The 19,446-nt window shown below is 35.7% G+C and overlaps 2 protein-coding genes across 2 annotated transcripts; both read left to right on the top strand.

Moving 5' to 3' along the window:
• Positions 1–4,890: 4,890 nt before the first annotated feature.
• LOC131631421 (uncharacterized) lies at positions 4,891–8,554 on the top strand. Its single transcript, XM_058902216.1, has 2 exons — positions 4,891–5,106; positions 8,323–8,554. The coding sequence occupies exons 1-2, from the start codon at positions 4,975–4,977 to the stop codon at positions 8,422–8,424; spliced, it is 234 nt and encodes a 77-aa protein (XP_058758199.1). The 5' UTR covers positions 4,891–4,974; the 3' UTR covers positions 8,425–8,554.
• Positions 8,555–8,689: 135 nt separating this feature from the next.
• On the top strand, positions 8,690–13,089 carry LOC131631420 (U-box domain-containing protein 44-like). Its single transcript, XM_058902215.1, has 3 exons — positions 8,690–10,678; positions 10,920–11,238; positions 11,402–13,089. The coding sequence occupies exons 1-3, from the start codon at positions 9,443–9,445 to the stop codon at positions 12,913–12,915; spliced, it is 3,069 nt and encodes a 1,022-aa protein (XP_058758198.1). The 5' UTR covers positions 8,690–9,442; the 3' UTR covers positions 12,916–13,089.
• Positions 13,090–19,446: the final 6,357 nt, after the last annotated feature.

Below are 19,446 nucleotides of genomic sequence, written 5' to 3'. Positions count from 1 at the left end.
TTTTCTTGTAGTTTCCGTAATGACCCTTAACTAAAATTTTTGTGTTTTAGGCTCAATGAGTTTTTCGGAGATGAATCTCTGAACGAGTTTTATTTAAATAACTCGCGCCAGACCCTTCCCTTTTCCTTATTCATTTGCTACACTTTTACAAACCCTTCAAAGAGCTCGTGAGCAAGATTCAAGTGCACCATTTTTCAAGCTTTAACATTACTTCTACCTTATTGTAATCAATCCCAATACATTTCACTCACTCTATTCAAGTTTTTGTAAAACAACTTTCAATTGGTATGTTTCTCATTTCCTTTCTATTTTTGAGTTGTGATGCATGTATTAGGTCGGGTAGGTTATTTAAAATGCATTAGTTTGTAGTTGCATTCAAAATAGGTAGGTTGTATAAACATGCATACACATTTATTGATATTTGTTAGTGTTTAGGGGATTTCCTACAGTCATACATTTTTATGGAGATGTATCTTCAAATTTGGCCTTTCTAGTTTTACGAAGATGCATCTCTAAATTTTTTTAGATCATGCTTTCCTATTTTATGGAGATGCATGTCCGAATTTTACTTGCCTTGGTTTTGATATGACTTTTTGGATTTTATCATAGGAACTATGGCTGAAAACCAGGGAAGATTGAGGCACAGTCGTGTATCCCAACAGCGTTTGTTAGTAGGGAGAGGGAAGTTTGCACGATGCCACGAGTTAGTGCTAGTTCACAAGAGCACATATCTCACAATTCGACCTCCCGATGGCACATGTCTCTTACCGACCTTCTAACTTATTAAACCCTTGAAGTCCAACAAGTGGAACCTACTGCAGATGCTCGCATTCTTGATAGTTTTCCAAAAGACCCCTATGATACCTCATTACTTTCTCTCTATGCAAAACATGATACTAGGCATGAGTGGGAATGAGAGGTATGTTTATTTACTTTTACATTACATATGTTTCATACTAATTGAGTTGCGAATGATGTTGATATAATTATTTTTATAGGAGTGTGAAACGATACAATCTATAAACTATGCCTGGAAGATTTTGAACTTGGAACAGAATGAAGACATATGGTTTCAAGATGTAGTTTGTTACTTTTGGCTGGCAGGTTTATGCGCCACTAGATACAAGACCATTAACCGTGGCATGTTGGCGGCTTTTATGGAGAGATGGCACAAGGAGACGTCATCTTTCCATATCCCTCATGGTGAGATGTCCATCACCCTTGATGATATCTCAAGCCTTCTGCATCTTCCAATTAGGGGAGGATTACTAAACCATTCTCAGATCGAAAAATCTGAGGCATTTGAAATGATGGTGAATTATTTGGGAGCTGACCTAAGTGAGGCCCAAGAAAAGCTTGATGTCATGAGAGGCGCCCATGCTCGATTTTCATATCCGGAGGAACTGTACAAATACACCTAGTTACGTTAGTAAAGGCCGAAGGTGATGAAGAACATGTTTTGTTCCACAAACAATGTGCATTAAGGTCATACTTCCTATACTTGGTTGGTACGATAAAATTTGTGGATAAAAGTGCAACCTACGTAAATGTAATCTATCTGACAAATGTCATTGACTTAAAAAGTATCTACAAGTACAACTAGGAGGCCACGTGGTTTGGTTATCTGTACTCGAAACTAGTTAAAGCTTGTCTTTGAAATACAAGACAAATGACATGAAGTTGCACACTGTTACGATATATTTGCAACATTTCCTGCTACTAATATTTTCATAACACTTGTGTTACACTTATTACTAATATTTTATCTGGATCATTTTCAAGCGTGGATCGTCTCTCACTTTCCTCGCATATCTGCCTGGGAACCTGAGATGGACTACACTAAGAATTAGCCACATGCTTGTGCCTTTGCCCCATACAGAGGGAATCGGGCGATAGATCCATTCTGGGTGTTTATTGATTGCACTATAGCACATGACATATGCTTCTACCCTTACGACAATCACCATCAGACGCGTCCATTGGACAACATAGCCTTCTATTCTGGATGCACTACTACAAAAAACACATAACACCTTGAACACAAAATGCATTTAACATCGGCTAAAGAAGCGAGATAATGAAGGGCGTCATGAAAAGTTGCCACTTAACACCTCGGTGATTTAAAAACCGAGGGGTAAAGTTATATGCACATGGGTTCGAACCCCAGTAACAACACTTTTATTATTTCATTTTCAAAACTAGCGTAGCTTATCTCTCAGTTTATATAGAAAATCGAGGGGTAAAATTATTTCATTTTTTTAATTGTTACATTGTTTATCCATAATATTACATTGTTTACACAAAATATTAAAATAAAAATCAAATTCCATAGAGATTTAGATAAAATTCAAATTCCCCGAAGATCTATATTTATATCTTTGAATTATTGAATTAATCTTAAGGAAGATCAAATATTAGGTGCAAGATTATTCTCTACGGATCTTGCATGCATTTGTTTTTTTTATAAAAAATGGTAAGATAATTAAAATCAATATTCAAATATATGATTTTTGGCATAAATAAATATTTAAGAAAACAAACCTCAAACCTAGATAATTTTCTGCTCTTACAATAAATCATAGAGAACTTTACCAAGCGTCTTTAGGTTTCAAGCGCTTCATGTTTCATTTAGGTTAAAAATGTTAATATTCAAATGCTATTATAACGAATGTCTTTTAAGTTTCATGCAGATCACTAATGGCAAAGTCTTTAGTGTTGATAATCATTAAATGGACAACAAAGATTTATTTAAGGCCCCTAAAAATCCTAAAAAAGAACGCTTAACATATCCCTCAGTTCAAATAAAAAACCGATGTGAATAAGTTTTTTTTTTGATCAAAAGTTTTTTTTTTTGCATTATATTATTTATACAGAATATTAAAGTACATTGTTTATAACAAATCTTTGGTGATATCAAAAGTTTGTTGCATACCCTTTGTTCCCCCAAAAAAACTCCATAACTTATCCAACTTCTGATAATTTAAATGTTCCCACCATGAGAATTTTTATTTTATGCACTTGCAATCTATCCCAAATCTCTGTTTCCCAAGTTCTTAAGCATTTCTAGATTAATTTTTTCATGGAAAATTCACCCAATTGTAGTAACAACTCTTAAAATGGACGGTGGTAAATATTTCCTCTCTTTGGGACGGTTACATTTAAGTTAGTATTATGGTAAAATCTGTTTAACAAGAGTTTTATAGTAAAATCTATTTAACGAGAGTTTTAATGTAAAATCTGAATATTATACCCCTTGATTTAATAAGAAAACTGAGGTAAATTATATTCTTAATTTAACTATCACCTCGGTTATGACAAAAATAGAGGTCAATAATTCTTTTTTTCCTTTGAAATTACATTGTTTACATATAATATTAAAATAAAAATTGTTTACGACAAATCTTTGCTTTTATTACTGAATATCTTCGCTGATTTCCACCTTTTGATAAGTGATCTGTTCCAATAATGAGAAATTTTATTTTCAAAGGTTAAGCTCCCTTTTTTGTTTAACTTTTCAAAGATTGATCATTTAAGTTATCTGATTACTTTATCCATCAATTATGTAGAAAATTGAAGGGTTAGATCATTTAGTTTACACTTATAAACAAATAAAAACATAAATTGCAATAGTTGGGATTCGAAACATGTCCTGAGTTGTTTTTATCCTCGATTATATTGAAAACTGAGGGAATATGCAAATTTTTTTATTTTTATAAACAATAAAATATGGCACACCATGACATTATATCTCAGTTTTTCTTTAGCTATGAAAGCTTCGTCGTGAAATTTATTAATTGTAGTAGTAATGGTTGGCTTGCGGATCGCGCGTGATGTATCCACATCTTTCTGAGCGGGTCATTCGCTAGTTCAGATTATTCCAAGACCTCCCTCCGTATCTGCTCCTCCGACAGTTCACCGTAGAGATCTTTATGCCATACTTGATGATTTTTATAATCATCTGGTACTAGTTGAGGCACGTAGTGTGCCAGCTCCTGTTCCATGGGCTTATGCACATGACTACATCCAGTACATCCAATGGTTCTATCTAGTGTCACATTCTTACATGACACCAGGTGTCACAAGAGTATCACCTAGACCAACTCATTAGGAGATATTGGAACAAGAATGAGTTAGGTATGACCTCATAATAGACTTGTTGTCGACTTGTCAATGTATTGCGAAGATTGTGAGATATGCCATAGAGTGAGGAGATTTTGTGGAAGGAAGATCTGGTATGACCGCTGTACAAACCATCTTACTTGAGGCACAAATTGCGTTGGGTTACATGCGGCAGAGGAGAAAGAAGGGGGGTGTGTTTAGAAATACTTAATAATTTATTTATTTGTATTTAGGTAATAATTGTATTTTCTGAACAAATTATATAGCGTGATAATGTTTTTGAATTTGAATTTATATATGACACCCTTAAATTACATTAGTATAATTAGCATGTTGTTAATATATCCCTATTGTAAATGGTCTAAAAAAATATCAATTTGAGACACTTGCTGCCAAGACAAAGACTCCCAAATGTTTTCAAAAGCTATTTCGAAGATGCATCTACAAAATCATCCCAAAAAAATTATGGAGATGTATCTCTAAAATTTTTTTTGACAAGTTTGAGGTGGGTGGTTAACTTGTAAAACACAAAGTATTTTCTGAGAATAATTCCAAAACGAATATCCGTAATTTTTTGGAAGTGATTTCGTATATGCATCTCAAAACTATTTTTTGACATGAAGAGAATGACTTATTTATGAAGCGCGGTATGCATTTTAAGTACGTCCAAAAATAAAATTTTAAAATACGGTTTGTTCAGCCCAATAAGGGGGTGTATAGGGTGGATAAAGTAATGCCCAAAAATTGGCCCGGTCCGTTGAATGGAGGGGTGTGTGATTTTATTTTCTTTCAATAGAGAGGTGTGTGATTTGATCTGAGGTGTTAGCTGAGTTTGTTGTTGGAAGGAAAGGAAAGATGTCGTCACTGGGAACTTCGAAGGGGATTCTAGAGATCGCCAAGTTTGGGGTTTACGTTACTGTACCCATCGTTCTTATGTACGTTTATGCTAGCAACACCGACAACACCCTCCACAAGTTCATCGGAAAAGTAACTTCTCTCCTTCTCTCACACTCTCTCTGTAACTTTTTTTCAATTTCTTTTACGTCTTTATTCGCTTACTTCAATTCATGATCACAAAACTTAGGGTTATGTTGCAAGTAGATGTTAAAGAGTTGGTTTGAATTAACTTCCAAACAATCACTTCTGGAAAGTACTTATTAACTTGAAATTATTTTGTATCTCAATTCATTTACAACCTCCCTAGTGGTGCTCATCTAGTAATAATAAGCTAATACTTGTCTCACATTCTTATCGAATTAGTGAAAAATTGCTCGGATGTGGAAGACGTAGGTGTAAAATTCGGTCATCCGAGAGTAAATAAAATAGTTATCTTAGTTAACGAGCAATCTATTGATTAGTTAACGCCCTTGCATTTTCCATACGAGAATCTTTAATGGATATTTGCATTCTAGCTAGTTACAACGTCTTCTTATTAGATACCTCTGGATTTTGAAACATTGGCGCATCCATCGGGCCTTTAGCATTATTCTTAGCTCTCGAAGAAGCTGTTGAAGGCCTTTTTATTGCCCGAAGGTTTGATATTTCCTGTACAACATCTTCATAACATCAGCCATATATTCATCACAAGCAACTTGTTTTTTTTATCATAACTCTCCTGTAGAATTTTGTTAATGTCAACCGACATTTTCCTACGAGCTTTAACTTCTCTCCTTATCCCCAACTGATGCTTCTTAGCTCGTGTTATTTCTCCAGTTGAAGGGTGCTCACAAAAACCACAAGCAAATGTTTTTTTTTGCAATGGCCTTTATTAGTTCACTGTCAACCTATGTCAATATTGTCACCGATAGGTTTAAAAAACCCTTGTTTTTGGAAGATGATGCCATGGTTGCTAAGAAAAGAGCAACACAATAAAACAGAGGAGAAATCAGCAGTGAATGGATGAGAAAGGTTAAGGAATAGATGAATAAGTGAAGAACGGTGATGGTTTTGGAAAATGATGGATGGCTTGCTGATTTTCAAAGAAGAATGTTGAAGAAGTTATGGGAAGAAGTTTTTTGAAGAAGACGACTTTCTAAAACGCAAACACGCGAGTGAAGAGGAAACAACAAAAAACACGTGAAATGACCTAAAGCAAACACTTGTATGTTTATATTCAAATAAAAGGGTCAAAATACCAATTTACAAATTTACCCTCATCTTCACAATAGCGGTTTGCAAACCGCTACAGAATCGCGATTGCACCGCGAAAGTGCCACAATGACTACACAAATAGCGGCCGCTATCACAGATAATGCCAAGCAGTCCAAAAGTGTCGCGGTGAGGTCCGGTTCCGCTAAAGCGCGCTATCGACAACATAGAACTATGCCAATTTTTTATGAGTTAGTAGACATTTTAGTCATTGAATTGTAAAGGTTGATCAATATCAATCTATTTGACTCTTTTTTTGTTTTAAATCTGCACCATAGTTTTAACAATTCTATGCTTGTTTTGATGCAGGAAAAGACTATTTAAGTCTATAGGTTTGTTTTTTTAGTGGTTTTGATGGATGTTTACTAAAGAAACATTTTGAAGGTGGAACTAAATTGACTTATATTCTTTAGGCTTAAATGCATTTTTTCTTATCTCATTTTTTGGACCAAAATTAACTTGCAGTCCACCGTTTCTAAAGTCAAATTTCTGGTCCTGCAATTTTTTATAATGTGGTACTACTGAGTTGAAGATCTCAAAGTAGAATTGTGCTGCCTTCGCAAAATCGAGTCTCTCAGACTCAACGACCATGAGTCGAAGGTTGAGGACAGATTGTTGGAGGAGTTCAGAAGAAAGGTAGATGTCAGAATGTTGTGCCGCATCAATGACGTTGATCGCACACACAAAAATGACAGGGTGAAAAAAATCTCAAAAGTTTTTAAAAAAGACCCGAAAATCCAATTGTAAAAATATTACGACTACAAATTAATCATCACCAAAATAAGGAGAACAAAATTGCAGTTACGTTATTTCTTTGTTATTTCTTTAATGTCAGAGACTAAATTTTCTACTTAAAATTTGAGGGACTATATTGACCGACCCGATACAGCTTCGAGGATTAAAATGGCTACTAGTTATTAATATTTACTTAGTTAAAAGACACCTCAGCAGATTGAGTTAAGGAGTTGAAGAGAGGGTGTGTTTATAAAGTACCCTCAACCTCAATTCTCCAACTATGAGACTATTTTGCATACGTAAACAGTAACCCCAGCAGTGCTGTCAAATATTGACCATGGCAGATAGCAGTGGCGGATTTTAGGCTCTCCGCCATGGCCAAAAAAGGATGGCGGTGCAACAGCACCGTGTGTCAGGTGTTACTGCAGAATTTTGGTTTTTTGCCATGGACCGCTATCTGCCATCAACAACACTGGCCCCAGTCAAGAGCAAAGGGGTCCAAAGGGTATGTAAGCCTTCTTGCATCGCGCAGTTCCTCCTTCTAGTGAAAATGTTCCAACTTCAAGTTTGTTGCATTTGTGTGGGTCTAGGAGAGTTTGTTGGATTTTATGTGAACCTTATCATTTTGTCCTTAGTTAAAAGGTACATTTGTGAGTTGAGGAGAGTGAGTATTTTTAAATGCATAGCCTCAATTTCCAAGCAGATATGAGCAGAGACTCTTTGGTATACTAGAACGGTATTCTTTATTGGTTTGTTAGTCTAGAATTATCTGCTATCTGTAATTGAATCAATTAACTGCAGTTACATATCCAATGGACTCAGATTCTTTTTTGAACCTGGTTAGCTTTATATATAAGTTATAGTAGGGTTTTGCACTTTATCAGAAAGATTCCAGATTCACAATAATAGCTCATTACATCAGTTTCTGTTTTCTGCCAAACTCGTAAAGATCTTGCGTGAACATGGAAAAAAATGGCTGGAACATTTATGTGAAATTTTGCAACCTAATATTATTGATTGTTGTCAAATTGGCTAATAGTGACTGTATCAATTCTATATTGTAGCAGAATTTTAACAAATTGCTATTGTAACTGAAGCTCTATTAATTTAAAAGTTTGATCCATTATTTTTTATTTTGTTTACAATAATCCATTCCATGGTCTTAATTGCCAGTAGTTTCCTTCCCAAGTTAATTGTCATTGCTTGTTGGCTTTGAAATCTTATCACTCTGAGCATAAATAAATACTAGTACAGTTATGTTAAAGTTATCATTTAGATATATCATCTTCTAAACTGTATTTTCTTGTTATCATGTTGCAGAAGTCTTACATTGAATATCCCAAAGATACACAAAAGCCACCACCACCAGAGGAACTTCGAGAGATGGCGAGGGAGATAGCTCGCAAAAGGAACAACCCCTAATGCTCTATGTGGGTTGGTTGTGCTTTAGTGGTTATGTACCAGTATCTGTAACACTTTAAACGTGCCACTGTTATGTATAATGTTTAATGACTTCCAAAACTATTTTAAATAAAAGGTTTTTCTTTCCTTATTTGCGAAATTCTTAAGTTGTAACATATTATAGTTTCTTTGTAGTTAATCATATTTTTAATCCCAATATATGTAAAATAATAATTTTATAATTGTTTTTATATATCACAATACTTGTCAATATGAATTCCGACAGCATGGATGGAATTCAAACTAGTGTGAATTAATTTTTTTTCCTGTATGAAGCGTTACTTGTTCACTTTCAAGAAGCTACATCAACAAACTTGGAAGTGGGTTAAAAAATAGGAGTAGTTTATTTTGTTTGATATGAGTATTCAATACGTTTTGGTAATAGTAAGCGTTTGTAATGGACACCGTGTGAACTACGAATCTTGACTTCTTTCTATTGTTTCTGTTGTTTTATAATGAAGTTTTCCTGCATTGAAAGGAACATATTGTTATTAAGTAACTTAGTCAATGTTTGCAATTTCATTGTCACGCCAAAAATCAATTCTGCATTGCATGGAGTCATTGACTGGAATATGTTCGCCTTTATCTAGACTTTGAACTGAAAGAGACTGATGTTATGTTGATGGTGGAAATGTTCATGTTGAGTTATGGTTACCATTGACTAGTGACAAATAGTGGCCATAATGGTGAAAATTTGAACAGATTACTATTTTTCCGCGGTACATTATTTAGTACGAAATATTGTTGAACAACAGCACTGCATTTGATCAAATTGCTATTTTCCGTGATTGACAATACTGTCACCGACTTGATTTCTATGCTTTTGTCTGGTTACTTTCCTGACATATAGATAGTTTGTTCTCTGCACGTTAGAATCACAGTGGTGGCACAATTTTTTTGTTGTGGTTTCAACTTCCATCCTCTGCACAACAGAAACACGATTTGAGTAAAAAATTCAAGAGAATACAAACCGCCTACCATGGTTGGATTGGAACTCATACCGATAGGTACAATTTTGGCTGTTCTAACCAGCCAGGTTGTGAGAACAGCTAGTGCTGCAAAAGATGTTCTTATCGACAAAGAAAGTTTTAATGTCCTTTCGAAACACCTGCTTGATATTGCACCAGTTCTAAAGGAATTACAGCTTCAGGAATTGAATGAGTCACAAGCTGCAAGGGTTGCTTTGGAGTCTCTTGAATCAGATGTAAAACAAGCAAGTAATTTGGTTGAGAAGTACAGGAGCAGCGGCCGTTTTTACTTACTTATGAAGTGTCGTCACATAGTCAAGGAAGTTGAACAAGTCATTAGGGATATAGGAAGGTCTCTAGCTGCATTGTCTCTTGCAAATACTGAAGTTCTATCAAGAATTTCTGATCAAGTCAACAGACTACAGAGTGAGATGCAAAGGGCTGAGTTTGAGGCTTCGCAATCTCAGCTTGACATTGTTGATAAGTTGAACCATGGAATTAAGGAGCAAAAATTAGATCAGGCTTTTGCGAACAATATGCTCGAAGAGATAGCGAGGGCAGTCGGGGTGCCAGTGGAGCCTTCAGAGATCAGCAAAGAGATAGCCAGCATTAGGTGGGAAAAAGAAGAAGCTGCAAACCGGAAAGAAAGAGCCGAAGTTATATTTTTGGAGCAGATCATTTTGCTACTCTCTCAAGCTGATGCAGCAAGTGATTACGAAGAAGTTAAGAAGCAATATTTTCAAAGGGTTCAGGTAATAGAGCGATATGGTTCAAGGGAAAAATATATTCCACCACTCAATTCTTTCCTTTGTTCGATAACCGGAGCTGTTATGGTAGATCCTGTCAGTCTTTGCACCGGGACTACATGCGAGAGATCTGCCATCGAAGTTTGGTTTGATGGTGGCAATATGACTGACCCGAAAACAAAAGAGGTTCTTGAAGATATAACCTTAAGGTCGAACATTCGGTTAAGAGAATCCATAGTAGAGTGGAGAGAACTTAATTACTGCTTTAGAATAAAGTCTATCAGGGAAAACTTATTATCTAATTCTGGCTTATTATTGCATGAGTCCTTGAGTCAGATGCAGACTCTCCTAAGAGAGAATTCAATTAATAAAGATTGGATTTCTATAGGAGGGCTTACTGATATTACTATCTCCATCCTTGGGAATTCTGATTCTATAGATGTCAAGATGAATATCTTGATTACTTTGAAGGATGCTGTTGAAGGGCATGCAAGAAACAAGGTAAAACAATATTTATTTTTCATGTAAGCTGAGCATACATTTTTTAAATACGCTGCACTGAGCATATATATATATATATATATATATATATATATATATATATATATATATATATATATATATATATATATATATATATATATATATATATATATATATATATATATATATATATATATATATATATATATATATATATTTGCAATCATGAATACCAATTTAAATTCTACATATTTTATAGGAAAAAGTGGTTGGATCTCAAGGATGGTGTCACATTATTTCCTGCTTACACAATGACTCTAGAGTAATAAAGGAAGCAATTGATTTACTCTATGAGTTGCTTCAAGACCGTTCTGGTTGGAATAGATGTTTCTGCAAAAAACTTTCTGAGCATCCCAGCATAGTTCATTACCTTGTTACCATTCTAAGGGGACCTGTCAGCGATTCAACTGGGATTGCAGAAAAGATTTTGACGGAGCTTTTTGAAATAGATGAGGAAAACATTTCATGTGCTGCTAAGTTTGGCTGGTACAAAGCACTTGTTGATCGCATGATTGAAGGTAGCAAGACATTCTTTTCCAGTTTGTCTTTGTTGCGTGCTTGTGTTGATTCATGAACAATGTTTAAATAAATTATTCTTTTCATGGTGTACATAATCACATTCGCTGTACTATGCACCAAATAAAACCTTTGTGTCTTACTTTTCCTTATTTGATTTTTAAGGATCGGAGTCTTCAAGAATATCGATGGCTAAAGCTATAATCAATTTCAATTTGGAAGAATCAAATTTAAAACTCCTTGGTGAGAAAGGAGTTATACCTCCTTTGCTAGAAATGCTATCCGGAAGCATTGAATCGAAAGAATTGTCACTATCAGCATTGGTCAAACTAGCAGGAGTTCATGCCAACAAGGGAATTATTGCTGCATATGGAGGTGTCCCCATTCTTCTAGATTTAATGTTCTCCCTTCGGACACGGGCGTTCATTAGCATTAAATGCTTTGAAATCCTTGAGAAGCTTTCTTCTTCTTCTGATGGAATTGGTTTCTTTATAGACGGAGAAGGGAAACAACTTGAATTAGATAACATTATCACCAATTTGCTAGCTCTGCAACAGCTTCCTAATTCAGCTCAGTACTTCCGTAAGCCTGCATTGCGTGCTCTTCTTGGCATTTGCAAGTTTGAGACAGGTTTAGTTAAGAAGGCAGTTTTGGCAGCGCACGGTGTATCACTAATTCTTCCCCTTCTTGATGACTCTGACTCAGAAATCAGGGAAACTGCCATTAGTCTTCTCTTTCTTTTCTCGCAACATGAACCAGAAGGAGTTGTTGAATACCTCTTCAGGCCTAGAAGACTTGAAGCTTTAGTCGGCTTTCTTGAGAATGACGAAAATAATGATGTACAAGTAGCTGCTACTGGTTTACTAGCTAACCTTCCTAAATCCGAACGAAAACTCACCATGCAATTAATTGACTTAGGTGGCCTTGATGCAATTATAAACATTTTGAAAAATGGTACAATGGAAGCAAAAGAAAATGCTCTCAGTGCACTCTTTAGGTTCACAGATCCCACAGATATCAATTCACAGCGCGATTTGGTTAGACGGGGAATATATCCTTTGTTAGTAAAATTTCTCAATACTGGTTCAGTGACAGCAAAGGCAAGAGCAGCAGCATTCATTGGTGATCTTTCCATGAGCACTCCAAAGCTAACAGTTGTTTCAAAATCAACGTTTTGCAGGTGTCTTCGACCATCACGAGCTCCTTTATGCTCGGCACACGGAAGTGTTTGCAATGTGAATTCCACATTTTGTCTTTTGGAAGCAAATGCTCTGCCTGGCTTGGTTAAGCTGTTACAAGAGGAGGTTCATGCAACTGCTTACGAAGCTATACAGACACTTTCCACATTGGTTATAGAAGATTTTCCTCAAAGAGGAGCTTGTGTTTTGCATGAGTCGAATGCAATGAGACCGCTATTGAAAATTTTAAACTGGGGAAGTGATTCTCTTAAGGCAGAAGTTCTTGGACTCTTGGAGAAGGTGTTTGTCTCAAAGGAAATGGTTGAATACTATGGATCAACGGCTAGATTACGTCTATTCCATCTTACTGGGATGAATGTATATGGGGACGGCCACCTGAGGAGAAAAGCTGCCAGGGTTCTGTCATTGCTGGAACGCTCTTCGAGATCGTCATCACATTCAGTCAGTGGAGTTGTGTTGAGTGAGAATCTACGCCTATGAGTTGTGTTTTAAAAGTAGTCTTGGTGCTTTTCTTAAAGTCATCTTTATCATTTATCGAAAGTCATCAATTTACTTCTAAGAAGTTTATAGACATTGAAAACCTATTTAATTTATTCGAGAGTGAGAAGAATTTATTCACCTTAAGCGCTATATATGAATGATATGAAGCTTAAAATTTAGTCTCCTTGCTATTTTTAACTAAAATATGTCTGCCAAATGAATTTTACTCTTCTTACTCTACTCATGAAGATGACTTTTCCAATATTACAAACAAAGGGGAAAATGACTTATCGCTTACCAGAACTGGTGATTACCAGAACTGTTGATCGATTCAGAGGAAGACTGGCAAATAATTGTAATGTTAGAATCACTTGAAATATACCAAACTAATTAAAATTAATGTTTTTTTTTATTAAAGAGGGGAAAGTGATGCATGGTAGGTGTTTCGTGTGATGCAGGTGTTTCGTGTCCAACGTTTGTTACCCCCCAATAGATGTTTTGAATAATCTTATGACCAAAATAGTTTATAGCAGTATTTTATATTTTATGACCAAAATTTTGTTGAAATCAAGTTGATTTAAATACAATATTTATTTTGTACTTTTTATTTATTTATAACAATTAGTTGATTATTTAAATGTGCATAGTCAATAGTTTAGCATAGTCTAAGAACAAACCCTACTGTTTAACATCTATTCCTCGACTAGCTTAAACCCCGCAACTATTATTCGGTACTCATTTTGGTTGTTGGTGGTTCGGAACTCAAACCTCAGAGTAACTTCTATCATGAGCCCATAAGTATTTTTCAAAATTACACATGCACCGCTTCCTCGGCTGTTAAACGACCCATATTTGAATACCACCCAATTTTGATTTGGCTGTGGAGGTACCATGGTCATTTCGTCCAAGAAGTCAACGAACAACTGAGTCTTCAATGTCTTTCTTTCTTCGAAAGATACTTCAAACTCAGACAATTATAAGACCCAGTTTGTTAAATGTCCATCGAGGTCCGGTTGGTAAAGCACTTGCTTTAATGGTAAATCTGTTCGGACAACTATGGAATGTGCAAGGAAGTACCTTATGAGCTTGCGTGATGTTGTCACTAACACGAGTGATTCTTTTTCGATCTTTCGATATCACGCCTCTTCCCCCGCAATGGTGTTTGATATGAAGTACACCGAGCTCTGGCTGAAATCCAATTTCCTGGTCAGGACGACACTCACGACTTCTTTAGCAATGGCTAGATACATGTATAATATTTTCCCGGGAGTGTCCTAGTGAGTACTGTGGGTGTAGCTAGGATTTTCTTTAAAGATTCAAATGCATCTTCGTCGCTAGTCATCCACTCGAAGTCGTTATTCTTTCTCAACAATTTGTAGAAACGCAAAGCATGTTGGACAGATTTTGAAATGAATCTGTTCAAGGATGTCAACATATCATTGAATTTCAAGAACACATTTTTTGACATCGCTGAATTCATTCGGACCACTGGTTCATACTTTTTGGGGTTCAATTTGATTCCTCGCTCAGTCAAATAGAAGTCCAGAAACTTGTCGACTCTTACCCCGAAAGTGCACTTTTTTGGGTTGAGTCTCATGTTATACTGTTGGAACCTCTTGAACATTTGTTGGAGGTGCTGAGCATGAAGCTCTCCTGGGCTAAATTGCACAATTATGTAGTCCATGTACACCTCTAGTGCCTCTTCTATCTCCTCTTAATATATCTTGTTCATCATCCTCTAACATGTTGCATAATCATTCTTTAACCCAAAGGGCATGACGGTGTACTAGTAGTTGGCATACTCGGTCATGAATGTTGTCTTTATTCGGTCGGGTCCAAACATAGGTATCTAATTTTACCCAAAGTAAGCATCCATGAAGGATAGTAATTGGTATCTAGTTGAATTACCTACGAGTTTGTCGATGTTCGAGAGAGGGTAAAAATCTTTCAAGCAAGCTCTATCAAGATCTGTATAATCAACACACATTATCCATTTCCCCAATGCCTTCTTGACTAGAACGATGTTGGAGAGCCATTATGTACATTTTGCATCAGAAATAAGTTTGGCATACATTAGGCTTTTCACTATGCTCGCGGTGGCTTCAGCTTTTTTAAGAACTATCTCGTCCACTTCTGAGAGACGTAGCGAGCGATGGAGTTTACATTCAACTGATGGTATGCCATGCATGGGTCAATGTTGGGCACCTAATACCATGGACTTCTCTTGTCATTGACGTGAGAATTCTCTTATGGATGAGCTCTTTGATCCATTTAGGTTCCTCCACGTCGGCGCTAATTATGGTAGACTTTCCTTCTATATAATGATAGGTTTACTTTCAAGTGGGCCAATGACGTCTTTGTGTCTAACTTCGCTAAGAATGATCTCCTCAGGATACCTCTAAAGGCACTTTTGCACAAGATTATAATGAAGTTAAGGATTACCTTTCTTTTGTGCACTCTTTTTCAATCGTGAGTGTCAGATCTTTGTTCCTTGAGGTTGAGTTGTCAAATCGTTGAAGACCAACAGATCTCCCCTGCTATACGGATTCTGGTTTGTTTGCCAGAGTCTTATCAGTTCCAATGTGTCAGTGTAGAGAACAATGCAAGAGATTCCATCATCCATGAGGAATCTTGTCAAGCTTCTATTAGCGATGGTGACTGCGAGAACCAGAGGCTAATTAGAGTTTGGAATTCCATTGATCTTTTTGCACTCTAGAAATCCTAACTCCAATCGATCTCTGCTCCACAAAAAACCGGTATTCGTCATAAGTAGAAGGTAATCTGGGGAAGGAAATGTGCTAGATGTCGCAGTACCGTGGAATTCATCAATCGCTGACAACTGGTGAACGATTGAATCAGAGGATGAGCAGGATCTCTTTAACATAACTAATGCAGCTACCGCTACCACTCCTAATTCGAATTTAAGATCGAGATTGATCTAGTAGTGAAATTTCACGAGAATCAGAATTCATTTTTCATAGAAAACGCCACTGTTGTGTTCTCGTATAGGTAGTGTTGATCTCCGATACGATGGTGCGAGATAGACCTGCAAAGTTAGCACTCCAACGCCTTAGTCAATTCAAGATTCAAGATGAGTGTAGTAAAAAGTGAAGATCAAAAATTATACCTTATATTTCGTGTAACCTGACTTTTATATCTCGTGTCATGTGGAGTGGATTTGAGTTGGCTTGAGTCTTAATCATTTTGGGCCTTTGGCCGGTCCAAAACATGTTTGTTAGTAAGAAAGAAATATAGAATTATATTTTAAGAAAATAGACATTAATTTCAATATTAATGTCATTGGTATAAAAGTAATTTTAATGTGTGCTTCACTATGTGTATTAGTACAAATTTATAATCCATTTTTTCGCGACTAAGAAAAAATATTTTTTTGTATAAAATCCATTTTTAAAACTAGATTTTTTATGTATGAAATTGGTTTTCAATTGAAAAATCAGTTGTAAAAATTAATATCTAAAAATCTCCTTCGTCTCACTCGGATTGGCCTTCCACTTTTCAGCATTCTTCTCAGCCAAGTCATCATACATTTCAAACATAGGTCTCCTCATAAGGGTGCTCAAGAGCATACAAGTTCCCATTATTTAAAAGAGCTGACTCGAACATATTTTCGTATCACTCTCCATGCCAATCAATACATCATGGTGTTCATGTATGAACTTGAAATTGTCAAGGCCTTATCCTAGAAGGAAGAGATCGCCACACCATAGTCCAAAGGAACTCCCTTCTCCAAGTCTATGGAGGATCCTGTCTTCAAGTAGATACAAAATTTCCCCTACTCATGTTTATTATCCCTAAGAAAAGTCTATGTGTACGCATGCAGGGATCTCACAACAGAGACATGCATAGCCAAAATGACATGCTCTCGACCACAAACTTCTTCTTTTTTTGGAATAATAAAAGTCAGAAAATTAGAGATATTTCTTTTTTGAGTGACGAGCCTTACTTATCCTTTAAACTCATATAATTTAACGAGCAGGGAGTGAGAAGCCTCTTACTAGAAAGGGTGCTTTAGAGAAACCCTGATCCCATTATCTATCCTTTTTGTCCCATATAATGAAAATAAAATTCCCATAGTAGGCGTGATCTCAAGGGCTACATAAAGGATCTATAAACCCTTAATGAAGGTCTCTCTTTTGGGATTCCGTTGCAAGGGGACAATATTGATCGTCTTCAACACATTGGCCTCAAAGACGATGAAAGAGATTTTGACCCCCAAATCGGTTATAACACCAGTAAACTTAGAAATACTCATCTTCAACCCCTTGAGGATGCCTCATGCATGAACTATCGTCTTCCATGCAAGACTATAGTAAAACATCATCTTTACTCATGGTGGAAGAATATACAAATCTCGACAAAAGGCCTTTACCCTTGCTTCACTATTAAAAAAAGTCAATGCACTCCATTTTGTTTCAAAAAACATCCAAACTTATAACTGATGCTTCCATCAAAAGTCCCACCAATCTAGGGTAATAAGAGACCAAAATAATGTCAATATTGTTAATCTTTTTGCTATCGGAGCTACTATAACTACTATTGTAACTCCTAAACATCATCATTTCAACGAATCTTGAAATCACTCCCCTATCCACTAGCCTCAAAATCTCACAATAATGGTGCCATAACTCCCACTTCCCCTCGAGTGTATTAGGCTTAACTACATTACCACTATGGAATACCATATTCTAAACGGGAAAGTGAAAAGATACAAAATAGTACATGAAGACAATACTTGTGGTAGGGATCCATTAATACTTTGTCACCACGAGGGAAGCCATCATTGATGTGATTGAGTATGAATAGATTATCTCATAAGCATGCAAGTCGGTGGATGGGCCATATTAAGTGGTCCTTCACAAGAAATTTTTAATCATTTCCATCGTTAATGATACACTTAGTCTTCTTATTAGGTTCATTGATAAGGAAATCAACCGCATGGTTTATTTAGATGACCACAATCAAATTCAATCTTAAATTCATATGTGACATATCATCGTTACATAACCTTTAACCTTTCTCCCTCAACCACTCCGCCCTTGTAAGGCACGTGCGTAAGGGATCATGGATTGTCATGTATTCTCCCTCAACCATTTCTTCTTTATAAGTTTCATGTATGAGGGACTATGGATTATCATGTCTTCACCCTCAACCACTTCCTCTTACATACATCATGCTTAAGGGACCATGGACTATAATAACTTCTCCCCGAACCACTTTGCCTTTACACACCCAGTGCTTAAGCGTCTAGGGATTGTCATACCTTCTCCTTTGAAGTTTGAACGCCACATGCTTGAGGAACTATGGACTATCATTTCTTCGACCTCAACCACTTCACCCTTACAGGTCTCGTGTCTGGGGATCTATGGACTATCATGTCTTTGCCCTTAAATGTCACGTGCTTAAGGGACTATGGACTATCATGTCTTCGCCCTTAGAGACCTTTTTTGTGGGGGAATTACATATTGTCATGTCTTCTCTCTTAAATGTCACGGATCTAAGGGACTATGATTGTCACGTCTATGCCCCAATCTACATCTATCATCGCTCTTACAATCATACTTGAGATACTGTAGACTATTATATTTTTTTTCTTAAACTATTTCCCTTTATAGACCTCTTACTTGAAAGACTTTGAACCACATCATTGTGAAGGCAAGCCTCTACAACATTTTGTTTTGATGAAGACAACTTTAAATCTCTCAAGATCATGTACATATATCAAAAAGATGGAAAAAGATGCATGGCTTTGTTCAAGCTTCAAACCTTTAAGGTATATGAAATTCTTGTCATATACAATCTTAGTGCTCAAAATAATTTCATCTTGCATGTTAAAATTTAGTAAAATAGTTTTCATATTTCTCTTTTGAACTTTGTTGGAGAAATGTGTTACTACAAATTTTTATTACACTTAAAAAATATATCTTTTATATTTTTTTTACTATGTCAATCATGTACATTATGAGACAATATATTGCATGGTTAAGACAATATAATATTTTAAGTTACTGTTTGTGTATCTAAAAAATATGGTTAAAACAATTGATTGGTTTTGAAGAACAATAGATTGGCTTTTGGATCTGTTAATTAAGAAAACGTTTTTGCTTAAAAAAAAAAAAAACAATTGATTGCATGTAGCCTCAATCAATTTCCCATGACTCAGTTTTCAAAATAAATATGTTCTTTTTGTGTAAATGAATTGACGTTTTTTTTTAATAGACTGTTGCCATTCTTTTTTTAAAAAAACACTGAAACATGTTCATTTTAGGAACATACCGTTTCGTAACACAACTTCACCAAAAGGCACATTTTTTCTTCAGCAAATGTTTTCCAACAGTTGTTAAGTTTCACGTAGAGTTTTCTCAGCATTATATATTGTATTTTCAAATTTATTTTTTAAAAACCTCTTTCAATCAATTAAATAAAAACTCTCTGCATATTTTTACCAAATAGAAATTTCATCAAGTGATACTTTTGATTCATATTTTTCATATTATATTCATAAAGTATCTT

Source organism: Vicia villosa, unplaced genomic scaffold (genome assembly GCF_029867415.1).
Source record: "Vicia villosa cultivar HV-30 ecotype Madison, WI unplaced genomic scaffold, Vvil1.0 ctg.000822F_1_1, whole genome shotgun sequence".
NCBI classification, from domain to species: domain Eukaryota; kingdom Viridiplantae; phylum Streptophyta; class Magnoliopsida; order Fabales; family Fabaceae; genus Vicia; species Vicia villosa.
Note: the sequence above shows the minus strand (reverse complement) of the source record. Positions and strands in the feature narration are given on the sequence as shown.

Coding starts and splice junctions, on each gene's coding strand:
- LOC131631421 (XM_058902216.1), top strand. CDS start 4,975: ATGTCGTCACTGGGAACTTCGAAGGGGATTCTAGAGATCGCCAAGTTT. Junction 5,107..8,322: donor TCCACAAGTTCATCGGAAAA/GTAACTTCTCTC, acceptor ATCATGTTGCAG/AAGTCTTACATTGAATATCC.
- LOC131631420 (XM_058902215.1), top strand. CDS start 9,443: ATGGTTGGATTGGAACTCATACCGATAGGTACAATTTTGGCTGTTCTA. Junction 10,679..10,919: donor AAGGGCATGCAAGAAACAAG/GTAAAACAATAT, acceptor CATATTTTATAG/GAAAAAGTGGTTGGATCTCA. Junction 11,239..11,401: donor TGTTGATCGCATGATTGAAG/GTAGCAAGACAT, acceptor TTGATTTTTAAG/GATCGGAGTCTTCAAGAATA.